This window comes from Mobula birostris, chromosome 15, assembly GCF_030028105.1.
Source record: "Mobula birostris isolate sMobBir1 chromosome 15, sMobBir1.hap1, whole genome shotgun sequence".
In the NCBI taxonomy this organism is placed as follows: domain Eukaryota; kingdom Metazoa; phylum Chordata; class Chondrichthyes; order Myliobatiformes; family Myliobatidae; genus Mobula; species Mobula birostris.
This window is the reverse complement of record NC_092384.1, coordinates 79848977-79870619: the sequence shown is the minus strand read 5'-3', so window position 1 is coordinate 79870619 and position 21643 is coordinate 79848977. Positions and strand designations below refer to the sequence as shown.

Here is a 21643-nt window from a genome sequence, read left to right as displayed (position 1 = left end):
ATTCACAGTAACAGAAATTTTGACCAGGGGTGCCCAAACTTTTGCATGCCACTGTACATATGACAAACCTGAATTTGGTCAACGATCTGTGGTGGCAAAGTCCATGAATGTATGACAATTAATGTTTAGCCCACTCCCATCGGGTAGGAGGCTGTGTAACATCCACGCCTGGACCACCAGACTCAAACAGTAACCAGTACCGTCAGGAAGAATCCTCCCACCCACCCCGCTCACGGACTGTTTGTCCCTCTCCCATCAGGGTGGAGGCTACGTAGTGTCCACACCAGGACGGCCATACTCAAAAACAGTTACTTTCCTCAAGCAAGGCTGATCAACACCTCCGCCTACTAACCCACCCCTCTACACGCCCAGATAGCACTACTTTATCACTTCCTGCCAGTCACCTTGTGTACAGACACTCCTGTGCCAAGCGTCACTTCATGGACATACAGTCAGTCTGTGTATATAAACTAACTGATATATTTACATTGATTGTGTTCTTCAGTAGAGATTATTATTATTGTGTTCTTTATCTTTTTGTGTTTCTTGTGCATTATCGGATCCGGAGTAACAATTATTTCGTCCTCCTTTACACTTGTGTACTGGAAATGGCTCTAAACAATCTTGAAACGTGTATCTTTTGTGAGTGTATAAAACGATTAAAGGTTGAAATAAAAATGAAATGTTGATTGTTTTGCAAAGTTCATTCCCCTTTCACAATCGTCGGTTTCGGAATTTGTCAGGGTACAGTTTTGGGGACTGTCTCTAAGTGTGCAGCGCGCACGCGTTTTTCGCCCGGCTGACAGAACGACATTGTCACCACGCTCCCTCCCGAGCCGGTGTATCAGCGGCCGCCGGAGGCGGCCACCTTCAGTGAGCGCGATGCCGTCGGGCTGGTTTGTGCTGTTGCTGCTCGGCGTCATGGTGGTGGCTTCGGCCGCAGGTGAGGGGCTGATCCGGCGGGAACGTGCGCACCCTCACCCCCTTTTGCTCCCCTGTAGAGAGGATGGTCCCAAGCAATCGTCCTGCTGGTTCGAGCAGCTTCATTGCTGATTTGGGTCCTGCTGTACCGGGGCGGGTACGGTACGGTGGTGTGAGAGGGTTATTGTTGAGCTGACGGGCCGGGGCTGGCACGCAGTTTACTCTGGAGAAGTTTAACAGTTTGAAATTAATCGGCTGTGGAGGTTAAAGCAGAGTTTGATAGGTATTTAATTAGTAAGGGCTTCAAAGGCTGCGGGGAGAAGACAAGACAATGGCGTTGAGAGTGTTAATGAATCAGCCGTGATGGAATGCTGGGGTAGACTTTGATGGGCCAAATAACCTAATTCTGTTCTTGTCTCTTATGGTGGACGGGGAACAAGCGATAGTAAAACCGGAAACAAAGCGAGCGGAATTTAGGAGTTCAAATCCAAAACTCAATCTAAGACTATGAGATCAGCCCACAGAGAGCCCCCAGGGTGGGGATAGGAACTCACTTGTGTCAAGGTCACTGCAGGGCAGCAGTGAAGTTTTGGGGTCTTTTCCCAGGAAAGACGTGGAGAGGGGGCAGGAGGGGTTTATCAGGATTGGAGGAGATGATTGGCGTGGTGGAGATACGCCTCTCCAAAGGAGGTGTCAGGCGCTCTTTCCCTCCGCAAGTATGTCCAAGAGAGACCTACGAGGTGTAGCACCTGCTTGGCCCCGACCCCGCACCTCCCACCAGATCAGGGTCACGTGAAGCCATGGGGGCAGGTGGTGGATGGATGGTCATAGGAGCAGCTGGTGCACATAACAAGTCTTGGCTATGAGACCACTGACGCCAGGCAGACAATCTCTGAAGAGTATTGATAATGGCTGGGGTCCCGCGTCTTATAAAGACACTGCCTAGACGAAGACAATGGCAAACCACTTCAGAAAATTTGCCAAGAATAATCATGGTCATGGAAAGACCACGAATGCCCACGTCATGCGACATGGTGCATAATAATAATAATAATGATGCTTTGTTTTTGTAACTTTGTATTCTTTCTCTTGCACTGTACTGCCAAACATAGCAGTGACAGTTACCCGATTCTGAATTTCCTTTCACTTTCAGCTTCAAGCATCATTGTAGATTACAAAACTGATGGAATCCCAGGTTCCCTGAGAACATAGAAAATCTACAGCCCTTCGGCCCAGAATGTAGCGCTGACCATGTAACTACTTTAGAAGCTGCCTAGATTTTCCCTACCGCATTGCACTTTATTTTTCAAACCTCCCTGTGCCTATCTAAGAGTCTCTTAAAAGACCCTATTGTGTCCGCCCCTGCCTACTCTGTCTATGCCTCTCATAAGCTTATAAACCTCTATCTGATTTCATCTCAGCCTCTGCCGCTCCGGAGAAGTCACCCCAAGTTTCCTATCTCTTCTCAGAGCTCGGAGGTGTTGATCAGCCTTAGTGGCTGAGGAGAGTAACTGTTTTTGTGTCTGGGGACCCTGACGTGGATGCTATGTAGCCTCCTCCCTGATGGGAGTCATCAGATGGGACTTATCAACCTCCCTGCAGGTTAACGTGATTGAGCTCTCTTGGCAGGTTAACGTGATTGAGCTCTCCTGCAATTATGAAGACACCACCTGGGTGCTTGCTTTTGTGGAGAGCTGTCGAAACTATAAAGTTCTCCCAGGGTGGCCTTGGCGTTTGCGCTCAGGGGGCAGGATGAAGGCGGCGGTGATGAACACAGCAGTAAGCTCCCTGAGCAGGCACGTCTCCTAGCAAAGAGGCGGGTCCCCTGGTTACTTCGCTCGGGTGCAGAGTTTTATTTCCGAATGCACAAGACTGCAAAATCAATGCAGGAGGTTATGACGAACAATGCTCGGCGGTTCTGCGTGTTCTCTCATTTCACTCGGTCCTGTAGTTTTTCCTGGCAAGCGTTCACATGTGTTTTGTTTTGTGACAGCTGTACATTGCAATGCATAATAATAAAAAGCTTTTAATTACAATAATACATATAATTAAATTAAGCGAGTGGTGTAAAAGGAGAATAAAACAAGTAAAAGTAGTGAGGTAGAGTTCATGGGTTCATTTTTCATTCAGAACCTGATGGCGGAGGGGAAGAATTTGTCACTGAAGTGTTGAGTGTTTCTTTGGGCTCCTGTCCCCGCTCCCTGATGGCACGGGAGAAGAAGACGTGTCTCACTCCGTGATTTCAAAAGCCTCCTGTAAATGAAGTGTGGAGACATGACCTTTCCATCTCGCGTTTCCAGACTTCTGTTACCGAAAGTTTGTGAAATCACTTCCTGAAATATTGCGACGTTAAATTTTTAGTAAGTTCCTCAATAGTTAAAGGAGGAATCAAAGATTGGTTTCAATCTATTTCAGGAGACCAGTTACTATTTCAGAGTCCCGGGAGTTTGCCGGCACAATTGTCCAAAAGTCACCCCATGCTTTTCCTTCTTTGTGTAAAGGTGAATTTCCTTCTGTGAGAACAAACTCTCACCTCAACTCTGAACTTTCATCAACTCGTGTTCTCTGTCTGTGTCGATCTACCTATCTTTCTATATGCAGTTTGTCTTTTGCTCATTGGTTGTTTTTGTCTTTGAGTGTCGTTTTTCATTGATTTTATTGTGTTTCTCTGTTGTAATGTGAATGCCCCTAAGGGTAGAATATGACAGCTCTGATAATAAATTTACTTTGAACTATGAAATTAACTTTGTAGATCAAAACACACTGATTCAAAAATTTGGAAACTGGCTTCTATAGCATACGACTGAGCAGAACAAAAACGTTACCCATAGGACACCATTGTTGTTCTTGTCCCACCGATACTGTACGTGACAGATACGTTTCACTGTGGAAGTTCAGAAGCATGTTGACGGGAACGCTGGGAGAATGAGGTCAGATGTGAAGATATTTGCGTTCTGTCCAGGATGGAGAGCGAATGACTGACTCTATTCTTCGCATTTCAGATTCAAGTTTATCGTCAGCAGACTCGACGGGCTGAATGGCCTAATTCTGCTCCTAATCCTTATGGTCCGATAGGATAAATGCCGTAAAAATGAGCCATCTCCCAGCAGCAGAACAGTATATCACAAATATGATACTTATAAATTACATCAACTTAACGTAAATTACACATACACAACATAAAATACAAAAATATACGTTACGAGGGCATGTCTTATGAGGATAGGTTAAGTGAGCTGAGGCTTTTCTCTTCGGAATGAAGGACGATTCGAGGTGAAGTGACAGAGGTGTACAAGATGATATTGGGCATAGATAGAGTAGACAGCCAGAGACTTTTTCACACGTGGAAATAGCAAATACAAGGGGGCATCATTTCAAGTTGATTGGAGGAAAGTTTCAGTGAGATGTCAGAGGTAAATTTTTTTTTTTTTTTTTACACAGAGTCTTGGGTGCATAGAACACCCTGCCCAGGGGTGGTGATAGTGACATATACCGAGACTCTTAGATAGGCACATGGATGCAAGAAAAATGGAGGGTTCTGTGGGAGGGAAGGGTTAGCTGGATCTTGGAATATGTTGAATGGTTGGCATGTCGTTGTGGGCCGAAGGGCCTGTACTGTTCCGTAACATTCTATGTTCTAACGAGACGTTCAGAGAAGTATAGTCCAAGGGCCACTTTGTGTTTTAGGGTTGGTTTAAGACCCTGCTGGCAGTGGAGAAGAAGTTGTTGTTGAACATTGGCGTCTACGTGTTGGAACAGGACAAACTTGTAATGTGTACTCCGAGGAACTTGACGCTGTCAATCCTGTCAACCTCAGTATCATTATTGTAGACAGGAACTTGCGCACCACTTCCCCCTTCCTGAATTTAATGACCACCTCTTCTGTTTAGCTGATTCTGAGGAAGCCACTAACAGGTCCAGGTGGCAGGCAGTCGAGGGCTCTGCCCAAGCTGACTACCTACCCCTCCTCCAGGATTACGTCCTTGCCAGGGTGAACATAGACAAGGTAAACACAGTCTCTATGGGAATTATGGGGGTTTCTGAAACCAGCGAGGCCTGGAGCGTAGAGATGAGGCGCGAGCCCGTGGTTGACTCCACTTCTCGCTGATTAAAGTATCGAGGAAGGTCGAGACATCGAGGTGAATGTGAACAGTGAGTGAGTATTCAGCACCACCGACCAGTGACTTGCTCGCTGCTGCTGGAGAAGGGTGTCTATGTGTGACAGTCTCACCACTCCCGAGGTACTGCCCGGTGGTCGGGAGGTCTCTCTCTCCCGCAATGCTGTCGGAGGATGATACCGAAGTTCTGGATTTGTCTGCAGCTCCGTTGGACTCTTTCAGTTTCTGTGGTTTCACCTGTTCTTTCTTTTTGCAGTTTGTGCAATTTGTTTTTTTTTGCAAATTGGGCGTGGAGGTTGATTATCCTGATGCTGCTTGCGCAATTTGTTTGTTTTTTGCAAGGGGGTGGGGTTTGAAGTTTTTCTTTGAATGGCTACCATGGTTTTGTTTCGTGGCTGTCTGTTGAAGGTGAATCTCAGAGTTGCATACTGCATATATACTTTGATAATAAATGAACTTTGAACGTTGAACACTAGGTATATTTAAAAAGGAAGTTGATAGATACTTGATTAGTCAGGGTGTCAAATGTTATGGGGAGAAGTCAGAAGAATGGGGTTGAGAGAGATAATAAATCAGCCATTATGGAATGGTAGAGCAGACTCAATGAGCCAGATGTCTTATTGCCCTGTTATTGTATAGAGTTCTGTTGGCGAATATTTTTTTAAAAAGGGAGTGGGCGATGGGTCAGAGTGAAAATGTGAGTCACTAACCCTGTCCCGGTCTCTCTCAGACGTAGATGATGGACCTCCAATTGTCGACACCAAGTACGGAGCCCTGGAAGGGAAGCAGGTGTCGGTGAAGGGAACAGCCAAGCCCGTCTATAACTACCTCAGTATCCCTTTTGCGAAGCCGCCAGTCGGTCCCTTGAGGTTCTCCGTCCCGCAGACTCCAGAGACGTGGACTGGAACACGGAAAGCGACGACCTTCGCTCCAGGGTAAAAATTACAGATCTGCTTTATTTGTCAGATGCACATCGAAACATGCAGTAAAATGTGTTGTTCACAGTAAATTAAATCAGCGAGGGTTGTGCTTGGGGCTTCCTGCAAGTATCGCCTTGCTTCTGCCGGCAAAATAGCATGTCCACAACTTACTAACCCTAACCAGTATGTCTTCAGAACAACTACAGCTTACTAATCCTAACCAGTACGTCTTCAGGATGACCACAACTTACTAACCCTAACCAGTACGTCTTCAGAATGACCACAGCTCACTAACCCTAACCAGTACGTCTTCAGAACGACCACAACTTACTAACCCTAACCAGTACGTCTTCAGAACGACCACAACTTACTAACCCTAACCAGTATGTATTCAGAACGACCACAACTTACTAACCCTAACCAGTATGTATTCAGAATGACGACAGCTCACTAACCCTAACCAGTACGTCTTCAGAATGTGGGAGGGAACTGGGGCACCCAGCGGAAACCCAGGCAGTCACAAGGAGAACGTACAAACTCCCTACAGTGGCGCGAATTGAACCCTGGTCTTACAGTTGGCATTGTAAAGCATTGTAATAACCACCTTGCTACCCTGCTGTCAAGGTTAGTGGCAGTGGGAATAGCTCGTCATTGCCAACTCTTGCCGTGAAAGCTCACCAACACCTCTACATCCTCTGGGAGCTAAAGAAATTTGGCAAGTCAGTGTCGACCCCCACCAATTTTTTATTGGTGCACCACAGAGAGCATTCTGTCTGGATGTATCACAGTTTGGTGTGGCAACTGATGTGCCCGTAACCGCAAGAAACTGCAGAGTTGTGGACACTGCTCAGCACACCCAGCGGGAATCAGATGATAAGATGGGATCTTGGCCTCACAATCTACCTCATTGTGACCTTCCACCTTATCATCTACCTACACTGCTCTTCCTCTGTAACTGTAGCTCTTTATTCTGCATTGTTATTGTTTTACCTTATTCTACCCCAATGCACTGTGCAATGATCCGATCAGAATGAGCTTTTCCCCAGGGCCCAAGTGGCTAATACAAGGGGCGTAATTTGAATGTGATTGGCGGAAAGTGTCAGGGGATGTCAGAGGTAGATTTCTTTTAGAGTGGTAAGTGTGTGTGGAATGTGCTGTCTGGGTGGTGGTAGAGGCAGATATATTAAAACATTTAAGACTCTCCAAATTAGGCGCGTAAATAAAAGAAAAATCGTGCGCCATGTGGGGGGGGGGTTGGTGTTTGACTGATCTTGGAATAGGTTAAAAGATCAGCAGACTATCATGGGCTGTAGGGCCTGTACTGTGTAGTACAGGTCTATGTTCTAACAGTATGCACAAAAAGATCAAAGGAGAAGGGTTCGACCAGTCAGTCTATTGAGTCTGTTCCGCCAATCCATCATGACGGATTTATTATCCCTTTCAACCATGTTCTCCTGCCTTCTCCCCGTAACCTTTCATGCCCTAAAGTACCGATCTCCACTATAGTTGTACTCAGTGACATGGTCCCCAGACCCGTCTGGCAGTTAATTAATTGAGAAAGTGGCTGTGATTCCCTTTGTCTATTTGGGACACTGTGCCACTGAATTGGGACAGGAGACTGTTGCCTACAGTTTCTAACTGGCATCAGTTGTGTCCACTTGTTAAACACTAAACTGTGCTGAGAGAGAACCATTTTTAAATAGTGTCTATTTGTGTGCTTGTGTTATATTATCCATTTGGGCTGACAGATGCTGGTTCAAAAAGCAGCAATTTTTGATTTTTTTATTATTTGACTTTATTCAGAAAGACAATGAAGGCAGTCCATATCTGTACGAGGTATTTCTGCTGATTTTGTTCACTTACTGTCAATCAAAAGAACACGGTACAGTACACTCCGTGAATTCCTCCATGGATAACTATTAGGAACTAACACACAGGTTTATAGTACTGTAGTAGTATTGGTAGTATTCTAACCTGTTCTGTACTTGTTACTCAGTTAAATGGGAGTTTGTCTTTGTGTTTTAACTGTTTTAATGAAACTTCGTCTAATTGAGTCAGCCACTTAGTTGGGCCAGAAAGTCCTGATGTGTCCCAATTAACTGGAATCCACTGTATTTATTAAGAAAATAAAGACAAACAATAAAACGTTCACTAAAAATTAAGTTACGTAGATGCTTATCTAAGTGTGCACATGGACCCTTTATCTGCAGCACATTTCTGACCTTTCCGTGTCACTGATCGCAACCCCAGACCGTGGTGAGCCCCCAAAACAAGAGCGAGTGCTCCCCATGTGCTATATTTAGACTACAGCAGCACTTGGATGCAGGAAGTGGTGCCAGAAGTGTTCTTTAAACAGGCCACTCAAGAACTAACATGGCGGCAGTGGCTTTGGACCGGCAGATGGTGTTAAACGTTCACACTAAAACGAGATAGATTAGAGATCAAGTTCATTTTCACAGCAGGATAGAAGCTGTCCTTGAGCCCGGTGGTAAATGCTTACAGACTTTTGTATCTTCTGCCTGATGGGAGAGGGGGAAAAAGAGAATGCCCAGGGTGGGAGCGGGTCTTTAATTATTTTGTCTTCTTCACCAAGGCAGTGGGAAGTGTAGACAATGTCCATGCAGGGGAGGTCGGTTCCTGTGAAGTGCACAGCTGGGTCCAATACTCTCTGCCGTTACCATATGAAGCTGAGATGCATCTGGAGAGGATGCCTCTATGATGCTCCAATAAATATTGGTGAGGGTCAAAGGGGTCATGCCGAGTAGTAGCAAAGGACGTGAAGAGGGGTAGTGACACACCTACTGAGATTCCAGAATACGGGATTCAACAGGGAACAAGCTGGGGGATACCCAGTGCCAATTTGTGCACAGCAAACCCCAGCAACGTTGAAAATAAATTTATTATCAACGTACATCTATGTCACCATAAGGAACCCTGAGATTCGCTTTCTTGTGGGCATTCACAGTAGAAAAGAAATAGAAACAAATCAGTGAAAATCTACAAGAACTGACGAACAGCTGATATTCAAAAGAAGGCAAACTGTGTGACTACAAAATTAAACTAAAAATAATAATAGATAAGGACATAAATATTGCAGAGAACATGAGTTGTCAAGTTGTTGAAAGTGAATCCATAGTTTGTGGAGTCAGATCAAAGTTGAGGTGAGTGAAGTTATCCACACCAGTTTGGGAGCCTGGTGGGGTAGGGAATAATTTCCCAGTCCTCAGGGTCTGTACCTCCTCCCGACAACAGAGATGAGATCACAGCCTGCTACTGTGTCCATGGAAGGGAGGCTGCTTTCTTTGATGTACTAGTGTGTCCACAGCTCTGCAGTTCCTTGCGGTCTCAGGCAGAGCAGTTGCCATAACCAAGCCGTGATTCATCTGGATAGGATGCTTTCTGTGGGGAAGTGGTGAGGGAAGAGGAGGACTGAGGAGAAAGCAGTGGTAGAAAGGCTTCATTGAAATGGCCAGCCAAGGTTAAAATAATGGCCACAGCTTGACGGCTCCTGGTTATTTGGCAGACTGAATTGGGTTATTCTCCTGTACGCAGGGTCACTGACCTGCATTCGTACTCAATCCATCGCTCTTTCTCCCCCTCTGTCCCCCTCTCCCTCTTGTCCCAGATGTCTACAGAATTCATCTTTGACAGAGTTCCTGGCAGATATACTCTCAATTACCTCAGGACCAGCAACGTACAGTGAGAATTGCCTGTACCTGAATGTGCACACGTCTGTCCGGCCCACTGACACCAAGACCAAGCTTCCCGTGAGTACTGTATGGGGTTATTGATGGTCTTGGGTTTGCTGACTGAATCTCTAAACTCAAACAAAGATTTTACGTTCTATCAGACATAAATAGCAATGGGTACCCTCACTAAAGGAAGGTTACACTGTGACTATCCAATCTACAAAGACCAGTCCACTTCCTGTTTATTCCCCACACTGATTTCAGCGTCAATACCCACTATTGGAATGGTGGGTCCCCTCACCCTACCAATGAGAAGATACTTACAGCTAACAAAATAGTTTAAAACATATTTCATTTATTTTCAGTGACACATGTTTAAGTTCGGACAACGTACTTCAAACACATTTAAGATTCAGGATTTTTGTCTTGTAACTGGGTTAAGGGTGAAAGGTGATAAGTTTAAGGGGAACATGAGGGGAAACTTCTTCACAGAAAGTGGTGAGGGTCTTGAATGAGCTCCCAGTACAAGTGGTGGATATGCTTTTGATTTCAACGAACAAGGTAAGTTTGGGTAGGTACATGGATGGGACAGGTATGGAGGGCTATGGTCCAGGTGCAAGTCGATGGGACGAGGTGGTTTAAATGGTTCAGCATGGAGTAGATGGGCCAAAGGGCCTCGTTCTCTGCTGTACTTTTCTACGACTGTAAAAGACGTTCAAAGTACAAACCATTTCATAAACACAATGGATTTCCAAAACACAAACACAATTCCAATAAACTAAAAAGACACACTAACAATGCAGGTGAACCAGTCATCCATTGCAGAAATCAAAGGCAGAGGAATAGACTCTTATTCACCCTGTGTTTCTTTCATGCTTCTTGATGTTCCTTACTTCACTCCAAATCAGCCTGGACTGCTCTCTCCTTTCATACTGTTTCATTGCTACTTGGGTGACCTCACACACATGATATTCTTTCAGATACCCCTTTACACAAACTGTCTAAAAGCTACCAGTTACCGACAAGAAATGCTGTGAAGCTAACTCCATGAAAGCGCACACCTTCCAACTTAATAATACATCAATTATTGATGTACTAAGTGATTGTCCCCATCTGGTCTGCAAGCTTCCTGGAATTAAGCAACTTGGCCAACATTGTCTGTTCGAAAAAAAAAGCGCTGAATTAAATAACCCATCATCTTACATTACACCTCTTCAGCAACAGGAAGGTGTGAGTGACCCGACAAGTCTACACCAGCTTATGCAGTGCTTGTTTGCAAAGATGAGTTTTCTCAACTTCAAGCTGATTACTGCTTTCCATTTGCATTTTAAGAGTTAAAGACTGGCTCCCATTTACAGCAGATGCTAAACAAAGAACATTAGTTGGAGGTTTACCTTGGACTGTTTAATTTTTACAAGTCGCAGCTTTTGTGTTTGGAAAGCAGGGGCACCGCTCCCCCAACCCCAGGAAGTGAACATCCATCACAGTTTACACCACAACACGGCAGAGGAGTGTCAGGGGGTGCAGGCCAGGAGTACATCCTGATTCAGAGACAGTCAGTGAGTGCATGGTGGGGGGGGGGATGGAGTGGGACCGACAGGGGGAGGGGGGATGGGGGAGAGGGGAGGACTGATAAGGGGAGTGGGAAGGGGGGGCTGACTAGGAGACTGATGGGGAGGGGGCAGAGGTGGAACTGACAAGAGGGGGACTGATGGGGGAGGGGGTGAGAGGGGGACTGATGGGGGAGGGGGTAGGGGGTGACTGACAGGGGAGTGGGAAGGATGTGACTGACGGGAGGGAGAGAATGGTGACTGATGGGGAAGGGGGTGAATGGAGGGGGAGGAGGGAGAGGGAAGGACTGAGAGGGCAGGGGGCACTGACGAGGAAGGGACTGATGGAGAGGGGAGACTGGTGGGGGAAGGAGTACTCACAGTGGGAGGGGGAGAGGAGATGAATGATGGAGGGTGGGTGGCAAGAGAGTGACTGACGGGGGATGAGGAGGACTGCTGAGGGGGGACATGGGAGATGTGGAGGGGGTGACTGGCAGGGAGAGGGGAGGATTGATGAGGGGGACATGGGGGGAGAGGGGTGAATGGTGGGGGGGAGTGAGTGGGGAGGGTGTGAACGGGGGAAGAGAGGTGACTGATGGGGTTAGGAATTAGGAGAAGGGCTGACTGACAGGGAAAGGGGGAGAGTAGGGGACCTGGCAGGGGGATGGGGGAGAGGGGAAGACTGATGGGGAGGGGGGAAGGAGGGACTGATAAGGAGGGGACTGATGGGTGAGGGGGGAAGAAGAGTGGCAGAGTAGGGGGAAGAGGGGGTGACTGGTGGGGGAGGGGGAGAGGGGGGACTGACAGAGAGAGGGAGAGGGGAACTGCTGAGAGGGTGACTGACGGGGGGAAGAAGAGACTGATGGGGTATGGGGGAGAGTGGGTGACTGGTGAGGGAGATGGAGAGGGGGACTGATGAGGCTGAAAATGGGGAGGGGGAGAGGGGTTGACTGGTGGGGTGGGTGGGAGAGGTGGGAGTGACTGACGGGACAGGGTGACTGGCAGGGGAGGGTGGAGAAGGGGTGACTGACATGGGAGGGGGGGGAGAGCAGGGGGCCTGGCGGGGTAGAGGGGAGGGATGACGGTGCTGACGGGGGAGAGGGGGTGACAGGGAGGGTGATGGGGAGAGGGAGTGACGAGGGTGTGTCAGGGTAGAATGGGGCGACAGAGGAGAAGGGATGACTGACAGGGATGATGGGGGAGAGAGGGTGACTGATGGGGAGAGGGGTGGCTAACGGAGGAGAGAGGGTGACTGACAGGGAAGGGGGGAGGCGGAAGAGGGGGGACTGACGGGGGATGGGAGGAACCGATGTTGGGGGGGAGAGAGAGTCTGACTGAGGGAGGGGGAGAGAGAGGGAGACTGACTGAGGGAGGGGGAGAGAGAGGGAGACTGACTGAGGGAGGGGGAGAGAGAGGGAGACTGACTGAGGGAGGGGGTGAGAGAGAGGGAGACTGACTGAGGGAGGGGGTGAGAGAGAGGGAGACTGACTGAGGGAGGGGGTGAGAGAGGGGGAGACTGACTGAGGGAGGGGGTGAGAGAGGGGGAGACTGACTGAGGGAGGGGGTGAGAGAGAGGGAGACTGACTGAGGGAGGGGGTGAGAGAGAGGGAGACTGACTGAGGGAGGGGGTGAGAGAGAGAGAGAGGGAGACTGACTGAGGGAGGGGTGAGAGAGAGAGAGAGGGAGACTGACTGAGGGAGGGGTGAGAGAGAGAGAGAGGGAGACTGACTGAGGGAGGGGTGAGAGAGAGAGAGAGGGAGACTGACTGAGGGAGGGGTGAGAGAGAGAGGGAGACTGACTGAGGGAGGGGTGAGAGAGAGAGAGAGGGAGACTGACTGAGGGAGGGGTGAGAGAGAGGGAGACTGAGGGAGGGGTGAGAGAGAGGGAGACTGAGGGAGGGGGAGAGAGAGGGAGGGAGACTGAGGGAGGGGGAGAGAGAGGGAGACTGAGGGAGGGGGAGAGAGAGGGAGACTGACTGAGGGAGGGGGTGAGAGAGAGGGAGACTGACTGAGGGACGGGAGAGAGAGAGAGGGAGATTGACTGAGGGACGGGAGAGAGAGAGGGGGAGACTGACTGAGGGACGGGAGAGAGAGAGGGGGAGACTGACTGAGGGACGGGAGAGAGAGAGGGGGAGACTGACTGAGGGAGGGGTGAGAGAGAGGGAGACTGACTGAGGGAGGGGTGAGAGAGAGGGAGACTGACTGAGGGAGGGGAGGCAGAGAGAGAGAGGGAGACTGACTGAGGGAGGGGAGACAGTGACTGAGGGAGGGGATGAGGGAGGGGAGACAGATAGGGAGACTGACTGAGGGAGGGGGAGAGAGGGAGACTGACTGAGGGAGGGGGAGAGAGGGAGACTGACTGAGGGACGGGGAGAGAGAGGGATACTGACTGAAGGAGGGAGGAGAGAGAGGGAGACTGTGAGGGAGGGGGAGAGAGGGAGGGGGGAGAGAGGGAGACTGACTGAGGCAGGGGGAGAGAGACTGAATGGGGGGAGAGAGGCGTGTGTATATATATATATATATATATATATATATATATAGAGAGAGAGAGAGAAACACAGAGACACATATGCAGAGAGATTGCGCACACAGATGTGCGTGTGAAGGCTGGCAGAAACTCAGACTTGCATAGAGAAAGTGTGAGGGAATATATCCATCTATGTCGACAGCACATCTGTAGAAACTTGCTGGAGTCTTTGGGGGCATACCAGATCTCATCACATTCCTAATGAAATCTGACTGCCATTGTGCCTTCTTTGTAATTGCAACAATATGTTGAACCCAGGAGAGATGTTGATGCCCAGGCGCCGAAAATGCTCACCGTTTCCTTGATGAGGACTGAATTGTGCTCCCTCCATATCTTCTTCCTGAAGGCTACAATCAATTCCTTGGTCCTTGGGGATGGCTGTTTTATGAAATGTGACAAGAACAAAGAATAAACAAAAAGAAAGGAAGTTGTGGTGGCCTCAGACTCAGACTGGAGATAACAACATTCCTTTAACTTTCTCCCCTCACCCCTACTGGGGCATAGGCCTCTGACAGTAGCTCCCCAGAGTGCTCTGTCCTGGGCCGACCTTTCCCCATTGTCCCCATGTGTAGCCAAATCGAAGATCTTTCCCCTTCCAGGAATGAAGCCTTCAAAGCTTCTGTTGACATTTCTGTACCTTTGGGTTTTTATGGGATGGAGTTGCCAGCCACATGTACAACCCTTCTCTTTTCACAGCCAGACCTGGGATCATCCATGGCAGAGTTATCAACATTTTAGTGATAAGAATTAGCATAGAAGATAGCCAGATTCAAGTAGCATGACCTCTGCCGTAGAAAAATCAAGAAGCTTCTGGAAAACTACCCAATCAATTAAACTACAATTACTAGAAAATTCACTGAACAATTACATCTCATTAAGATTTACATGTGTAATTTAATATATAATCATTGTTTAATATTGCTAGAATTATATTTAATTATTATAATTTTTAATTATAACTGTTATGATTATATAAAAATTACAGTCACTTAGGGAACTTGAACCACAAGGAAAATACAAGCAAAATAACAATTCTTCACCCTAATTGAAGAAAGCACTCACTGGCTCAGTACACCATAAAGTAACACAAGATGGCCACAGGCTTCTTTCAACACCGCAGGTCCAATGAAAGGAGGGAGGAAGGCAAAAGAAAGGGAATTATAGGCCAGTTAGCCTAACCCCAGTGGTTGGGAAAGTGTTGGGGTCTATTATTAAGGATGAGGTTTCGAGGTAATTTGAGACTGAAGATAAAATAAGTCAAAGCCAGCATGGTTTCTCTGAACGGAAATCTTGCCTGACAAATCTGTTAGAGTTCTTTGAGGAAGTAACAAGCAGTGTGCACAAAGGAGAGGCAGTGGATGTCATTCACTTGGATTTTCAGAATCCATTTGATAAGGTATTTCATATGTTTAGGGTCTTATCCAGATAGCCGCTTAGCAAGATAAAATCCTATGGTGTTACAGGAAAGATGCTGGGATGGATAGAGGAATGGCTGACAGACAGGAGGCAGCAAGTGGGATAAAAGGGGCTTTTTCTGGTGGCTGCCAGTGACTAGTGGTGTTCCTCAGGGTCAGTATTTTTCACATTGTTTGTCAATGATTTGTATAATGGAATTGATGGCTTTTTGGCAAAGTTTGCGGATGATGAGAAGATAGGTGGAGGGGTAGGAGGTACTGAGGAAGCAATGCGATTGCAGTAGGACTTAGACAAACTGGAAGAATGGCCAAAAAAGTGGCAGATGGAATACAGTGGGAAATGAATGGTAATGCATTTTGGTAAAAGGAACAATAGTGCAGAATATTATCTAAGTGGGGAGAAAATTCAATCATCAGAGGTGCAGAGGTACTTAGGAGTCCTTATGCAAGACTCCTAGAAGGTCAATTTACAGGTTGATTCTGTGATAAAGATGGCAAATGCAATGTTGGCATTTATTTCAATATAAAAGCAAGGAGATAGTGAGACCTTATAAGACAAAGGTCAGGCTGCACTTGGAGCATTGTCAACAGTTTTGGGCTCCATATCTCAGAAAGGGTGTGTTGTCATTGGAGAGAGTCCAGAGGAGATTTATGAGGATGATTCTGAGAATGAAAGGGTTAACATATGAGGAGCATTTGGCAGCTCTAGAATTTGGAAGAATGCAGGGGGATCTCATTGAAACCTGCCGAGTGTTGAAAGGACTAGATGAGGTGGATGTGGAGAGGATGTTTAGATAGATAGATAGATATTTTATTGATCCCGAGGGAAATTGGGTTTCGTTACAGCCGCACCAACCAAGAATAGAGCATAAATATAGCAAAACAAAATCCACAAACAATCAAACAACAAAATGCAAACTATGCCAGATGGAAATAAGTCCAGGACCAGCCTATGGTGAGGGTGTCCAGATCTAGAGGACACAACCTCAACTGAGCCGCGACCTTCTAGAATGGAGGTAAGGAGAAATTCTTTTAGCCAGACACTGGTGAATCTGTGGAATGCTCTGCCACGGACTGCAGTGGAGACCAAGTCCTTGGGTATATTTAAGGCAGAAGTTAATAGTTTCGTGATCGGTCAGGTTATCAAAGGATATGGTGAGAAAGCAGGTGTATGGACTTGAGTGGAATCTGGAATCAGCCATAATGGAATGGCGGAGCAGATTCAATGGGCCAAATGGCCTAATTCTGCTCCTATGTCTTATGGTCTTCATATCTAATCAACTAATCATGTGGCAGCAACTCAATGAATAAAACCATGCAGACATGGTCAAAAAGTTCAATTGTTGGTTAGACCAAACATCAGAATGGGGAAGAAATGTGATCTAAGTGACTTTGACTGTGGAATGATTGTGAGTGCCAGATGGGGTGGATTAAGTATCTCTGTAATTGCTGATCTCCTGGGACTTTCGTGCACAACAGTCTCCAGAGTTTGTAGATAATGGTGCAAAAAAACAATAAACACTCAGTGAGTGGCAGTGGTGAAAATGCCTTGTTAATGAAAGAACCTTCAAGCGTGTTTACCATGCTATCCCACACCCACATTTTAGAAAGTCTGATAACGTGGCTGTACTTCTACTCCCTGAGTATAGGCAGAGACTGAAGACTGCAGCACCAGAAGAGAGGACACCAAGAAGGTACGGATAAGGGGGGCGCAGGAGTGCTTACAGGACCACTTTGAATCAGCGGACTTGACTGTATTCTCCGATTCATCTTAGAGTCTGAATGAGCTCACCACAGCTGTCACTGACTTCATTAAAAGCTGTGTGGATGAGTGTGTGCCTACGGGAAAATACTGTACATACCCAAATCAAAAGCTGCGGATGAAACAGGAGGTAGTCTGCTGAGGGCTAGATCTGTGGCATTCAAGACTGGCAAACCCAGGACTACACAAGAAAACCAGGTGCGACTTTCCCAGGGCTATCTCAACAGCAAAGAAACAATTCAGAATGAGGTTAAATGAAGAATTGGATGTATGTCAACTCTGTCAGGGTTTGCTGGCCATTACTTCTTACAAAGCAAAATCTAACGTGAATGGTTGTGATGCTTCACTCCCAGATGAGCTCAATGCCTTTTATGTACACTTTGAAAGGGAGAATAAAACAACAGCTATGAGGATCCCTGCAGCACCCAGTGACCCTACGATCTTGATCTTGGAAGCCGACGTCAGACTGTCTTTCAAGAGATTGAACTCTCGCAAGGTGACAGTGCCCAATGGAATACCTGGTGGGGCTCTGAAAACCTGTGCCAACCAACTGGTGGGCGTGTTCAAAATCATTTTCAATCTTTCAATGGCTACAGTTGGAAGTTCCCACCTGCTTCAAAGGGGCAGCAATTATACCAGTACCCAAAAGAACAGTGTGAACTGCCTTAATGACTATCGCCCAGTAGCACTCACATCTATGGTGATGAAATGCTTTGAGACGTTGATCATGGCTAGAATCAACTCCTGCCTCAGCAAGGACCTAGACCCACTGCAGTTTGCCTATCACCACAATAGATCAACAGCAATCTCAATGCCTCTTCACACTGCCTTAGATCACTTGCACAACACAAATACCTATGTCAGGATGCTGTTTGTCATCTACAGCTCAGTGTTTAACAACAGTTCCGATCAAAAAGCTCCAGAACTTGGACCTCTGTACCTCCCTCTGCAAATGGATTCACGACTTCCTAACCATAAGACCATAACCATAAGACCATAAGACAAAGGAGCAGAAGTCAGCCATTCGGCCCATCGAGTCTGCTCCAACATTTTATCATAAACTGATCCATTCTCCCATTTAGTCCCACTCCCCCGCCTTCTCACCATAACCTTTGATGCCCTGGCTACTCAGATACCTATCAATCTCTGCCTTAAATACACCCAATGACTTGGGCTCCATTGCTGCCCGTGGCAACAAATTCCATAGATTCACCACCCTCTGACTAAAAAAATTTCTTCGCATTTCTGTTCTGAATGGGCACCCTTCAATCCTTAAGTCACGCACTCTCGTACTAGACTCCCCCATCATGGGAAACAACTTTGCCACATCCACTCTGTCCATGGTTTACAACATTCGAAATGTTTCTATGAGGTCTCCCCTCATTCTTCTAAACTCCAAGGAATACAGTCCAAGAGCGGACAAATGTTCCTCATATGTTAACCCTCTCATTCCCGGAATCATTCTAGTGAATCTTCTCTGTACCCTCTCCAATGTCAGCATATCCTTTCTTAAATAAGGAGACCAAAACTGCCCACAGTACTCCAAGTGAGGTCTCACCAGCGCCTTATAGAGCCTCAACATCACATCCCTGCTCCTATACTCTATTCCTCTGGAAATGAATGCCAACATTGCATTCGCCTTCTTCACTACCGACTCAACCTGGAGGTTAACCTTAAGGGTATCCTGTACGAGGACTCCCAAGTCCCTTTGCATCTCAGAACTTTGAATACTTTCCCCATTTAAATAATAGTCTGCCTGTTTATTTCTTCTGCCAAAGTGCATAACCATACACTTTCCAACATTGTATTTCATTTGCCACTTCTTTGCCCATTCTTCCAATCTATCCAAGTCTCTCTGCAGACTCTCTGTTTCCTCAGTACTACCGGCCCCTCCACCTATCTTCGTATCGTCAGCAAACTTAGCCACAAAGCCATCTATTCCATAGTCCAAATCGTTGATGTACAATGTAAAAAGAAGCGGCCCCAACACGGACCCCTGTGGAACACCACTGGTAACCGGCAGCCAACCAGAATAGGATCCCTTTATTCCCACTCTGTTTCCTGCCAATCAGCCAACGCTCTATCCACGTATGTAACTTCCCCATAATTCCATGGGCCCTTATCTTGTTAAGTAGCCTCGTGTGGCACCTTGTCAAAGGCCTTCTGAAAATCCAAATATACAACATCCACTACATCTCCCTTGTCTAGCCTACTGGTAATATCCTCAAAAAATTGTAGTTAGGCAGGATTTTCCTTTAAGGAATCCATGCTGAGTTCTGCCTATCTTGTCATATGCCTCCAGGTACTCTGTAACCTCATCCTTGACAATCGACTCCAACAACTTCCCAACCACCAATATCAAGCTAACAGGTCTATAATTTCCTTTTTGTTTCCTTGCCCCCTTCTTAAATAGCGGAGTGACATTTGCAATCTTCCAGTCCTCTGGAATCATGCCAGAATCTATTGACTTTTGAAAGATCATCACTAATGCCCCCGCAATCTCTATAGCTACTTCCTTCAGAACACGAGGCTGCATTCCATCTGGTCTGGGAGATTTATCTACCTTTAGACTATTCAGCTTCCTGAGTACTTTCTCTGTCGTAATTGTGACTGCGCAGACTTCTCTCCCCTGCCACCCATGAGTGTCCGGTATATTGCTGATATCTTCCTCAGTGAAGATTAATGCAAAATACTTGTTCAGTTCCTCCGCCATATCCTTATCTCCCATTACAATTTCTCCAGCATCATCTTCTATCGGTCCTATATCTACTCTAGTCATAGTCATACTTTATTGATCCTGGGGGAAATTGGTTTTCGTTACAGTTGCACCATAAATAATAAATAGTAATAGAACCATAAATAGTTAAATAGTAATATGTAAATTATACCAGTAAATTATGAAATAAGTCCAGGACCAGCCTATTGGCTCAGGGTGTCTGACCCTCCAAGGGAGGAGCTGTAAAGTTTGATGACCACAGGCAGGAATGATTTCCTATGAAGCTCTGTGCTGCATCTCGGTGGAATGAGTCTCTGGCTGAATGTACTCCTGTGCCCACCCAGTACATTATGTAGTGGATGGGAGACATTGACCAAGATGGCATGCAACTTAGACAGCATCCTCTTTTCAGACACCACCGTGAGAGAGTCCAGTTCCATCCCCACAACATCACTGGCCTTACGAATGAGTTTGTTGATTCTGTTGGTGTCTGCTACCCTCAGCCTGCTGCCCCAGCACACAACAGCAAACATGATAGCACTGGCCACCACAGACTCGTAGAACATCCTCAGCATCGTCCGGCAGATGTTAAAGGACCTCAGTCTCCTCAGGAAATAGAGACGGCTCTGACCCTTCTTGTAGACAGCCTCAGTGTTCTTTGACCAGTCCAGTTTATTGTCAAATACTCTCACCTGTCTTTTACTCTTTATATACTTAAAAAAGCTTTCAGTATCCTCTTTGGTATTATTTGCCAGCTTCCTTTCATAGTTAATCTTTTCCCTCTTAATGACCTCCTTAGTTTCCTTTTGTAAGGTTTTAAAAACTTCCCATTCCTCTGTCTCCCCACTAATTTTTGCTTCCTTGTATGCCCTCTCCTTTGCTTTAACTTTGGCTTTGACTTCTCTTGTCAACCACGGTTGCATCCTTTTTCTATTCGAAAATTTCTTCTTTTTTGGAATATACCTGTCTTGCACCTTCCTCACTTCTCACATAAACGCCAGCCACTGCTGCCCTGCCATCCTTCCCACTAGTGTTCCTTTCCAGTCAACTTTGGCCAGTTCCTCTCTCGTGCCACTGTAATTTCCTTTACTCCACTGAAATACCGACACATCAGATTTCGGCTTCTCTTTTTCAAATTTCACAGTGAACTCAATCATGTTATGATCACTGTCTCCTAAGGGTTCCTTCACCTCAATCTCTCTAATCACCTCCGGTTCATTACACAATACCCAATCCATTACAGCCGATCCCCTAGTGGGCTCAGCAACAAGCTGTTCTAAAAAGCCATCTCGCAGACATTCTACAAATTCTCTCTCTTGAGATCCAGTGCCGACCTGATTTTCCCAATCTACTCGAATGTTAAAATCACCCACAATTATCATAACACTGCCCTTCTGACAAGCCTTTTCTATTTCCTGTTGTAATTTGTAGTCCACATCACTGCAGCTGTTTGGCCTATAAATAACTGCCATCAGGATCCTTTTACCCCTGCGATTTCTTAGCTCAACCCATAAAGATTCTGCACCTTCCGATCCTATATCACCTCTTTCTAATGATTTAATATCATTTCTTCCCAATAAAGCCATGCCTCCCCCTCTGCCTACCTTCCTATCCTTCCGATACACCGTGTATCCTTGGACGTTCAGCTCCCAGAGACATGCATCCTTTAGCCACGTCTCAGTGATGGCCACAATATCATACCCGCCAATCTGTAGCTGTGCGACAAGATCATCCACCTTATTCCTTATGCTGCATGCATTCAAGTATAACACCTTAAGACCAGTATTTGGTACTTGTCGCTTTTATTTCACTGCAACTTTATTGCACTGCAACTCATCCCAATGGCTACAAATTTGCCCCATCACCTGCCTGTCTTTCCTGACATCTTTACTGCTCACTATCTTAGATTTATTTCTGTTTTCTCCTTCCTCCACTCTGTCATTCCGGTTCCCATCCCCCTGCCAAATTAGTTTAAACCCTCCCTAACAGCTCTATTAAACTTTCCCACCAGGATATTGGTCCCCTT

At 46.5% G+C, this 21643-nt stretch overlaps 1 protein-coding gene across 2 annotated transcripts in view; it reads left to right on the top strand.

The window, feature by feature from the left end:
• Positions 1–862: 862 nt before the first annotated feature.
• The window catches only part of LOC140210744 (fatty acyl-CoA hydrolase precursor, medium chain-like), a 66811-nt gene continuing 46030 nt past the window's right edge, over positions 863–21643 (top strand). For both annotated transcript variants that reach the window (XM_072279981.1, XM_072279980.1), the window contains exons 1-3: positions 863–943; positions 5770–5974; positions 9585–9726. In XM_072279981.1, the coding sequence (XP_072136082.1) occupies positions 883–943; positions 5770–5974; positions 9585–9726 (408 nt within the window). In that variant the 5' untranslated portion in view covers positions 863–882. The remainder of the gene's footprint in view (positions 944–5769; positions 5975–9584; positions 9727–21643) is intronic.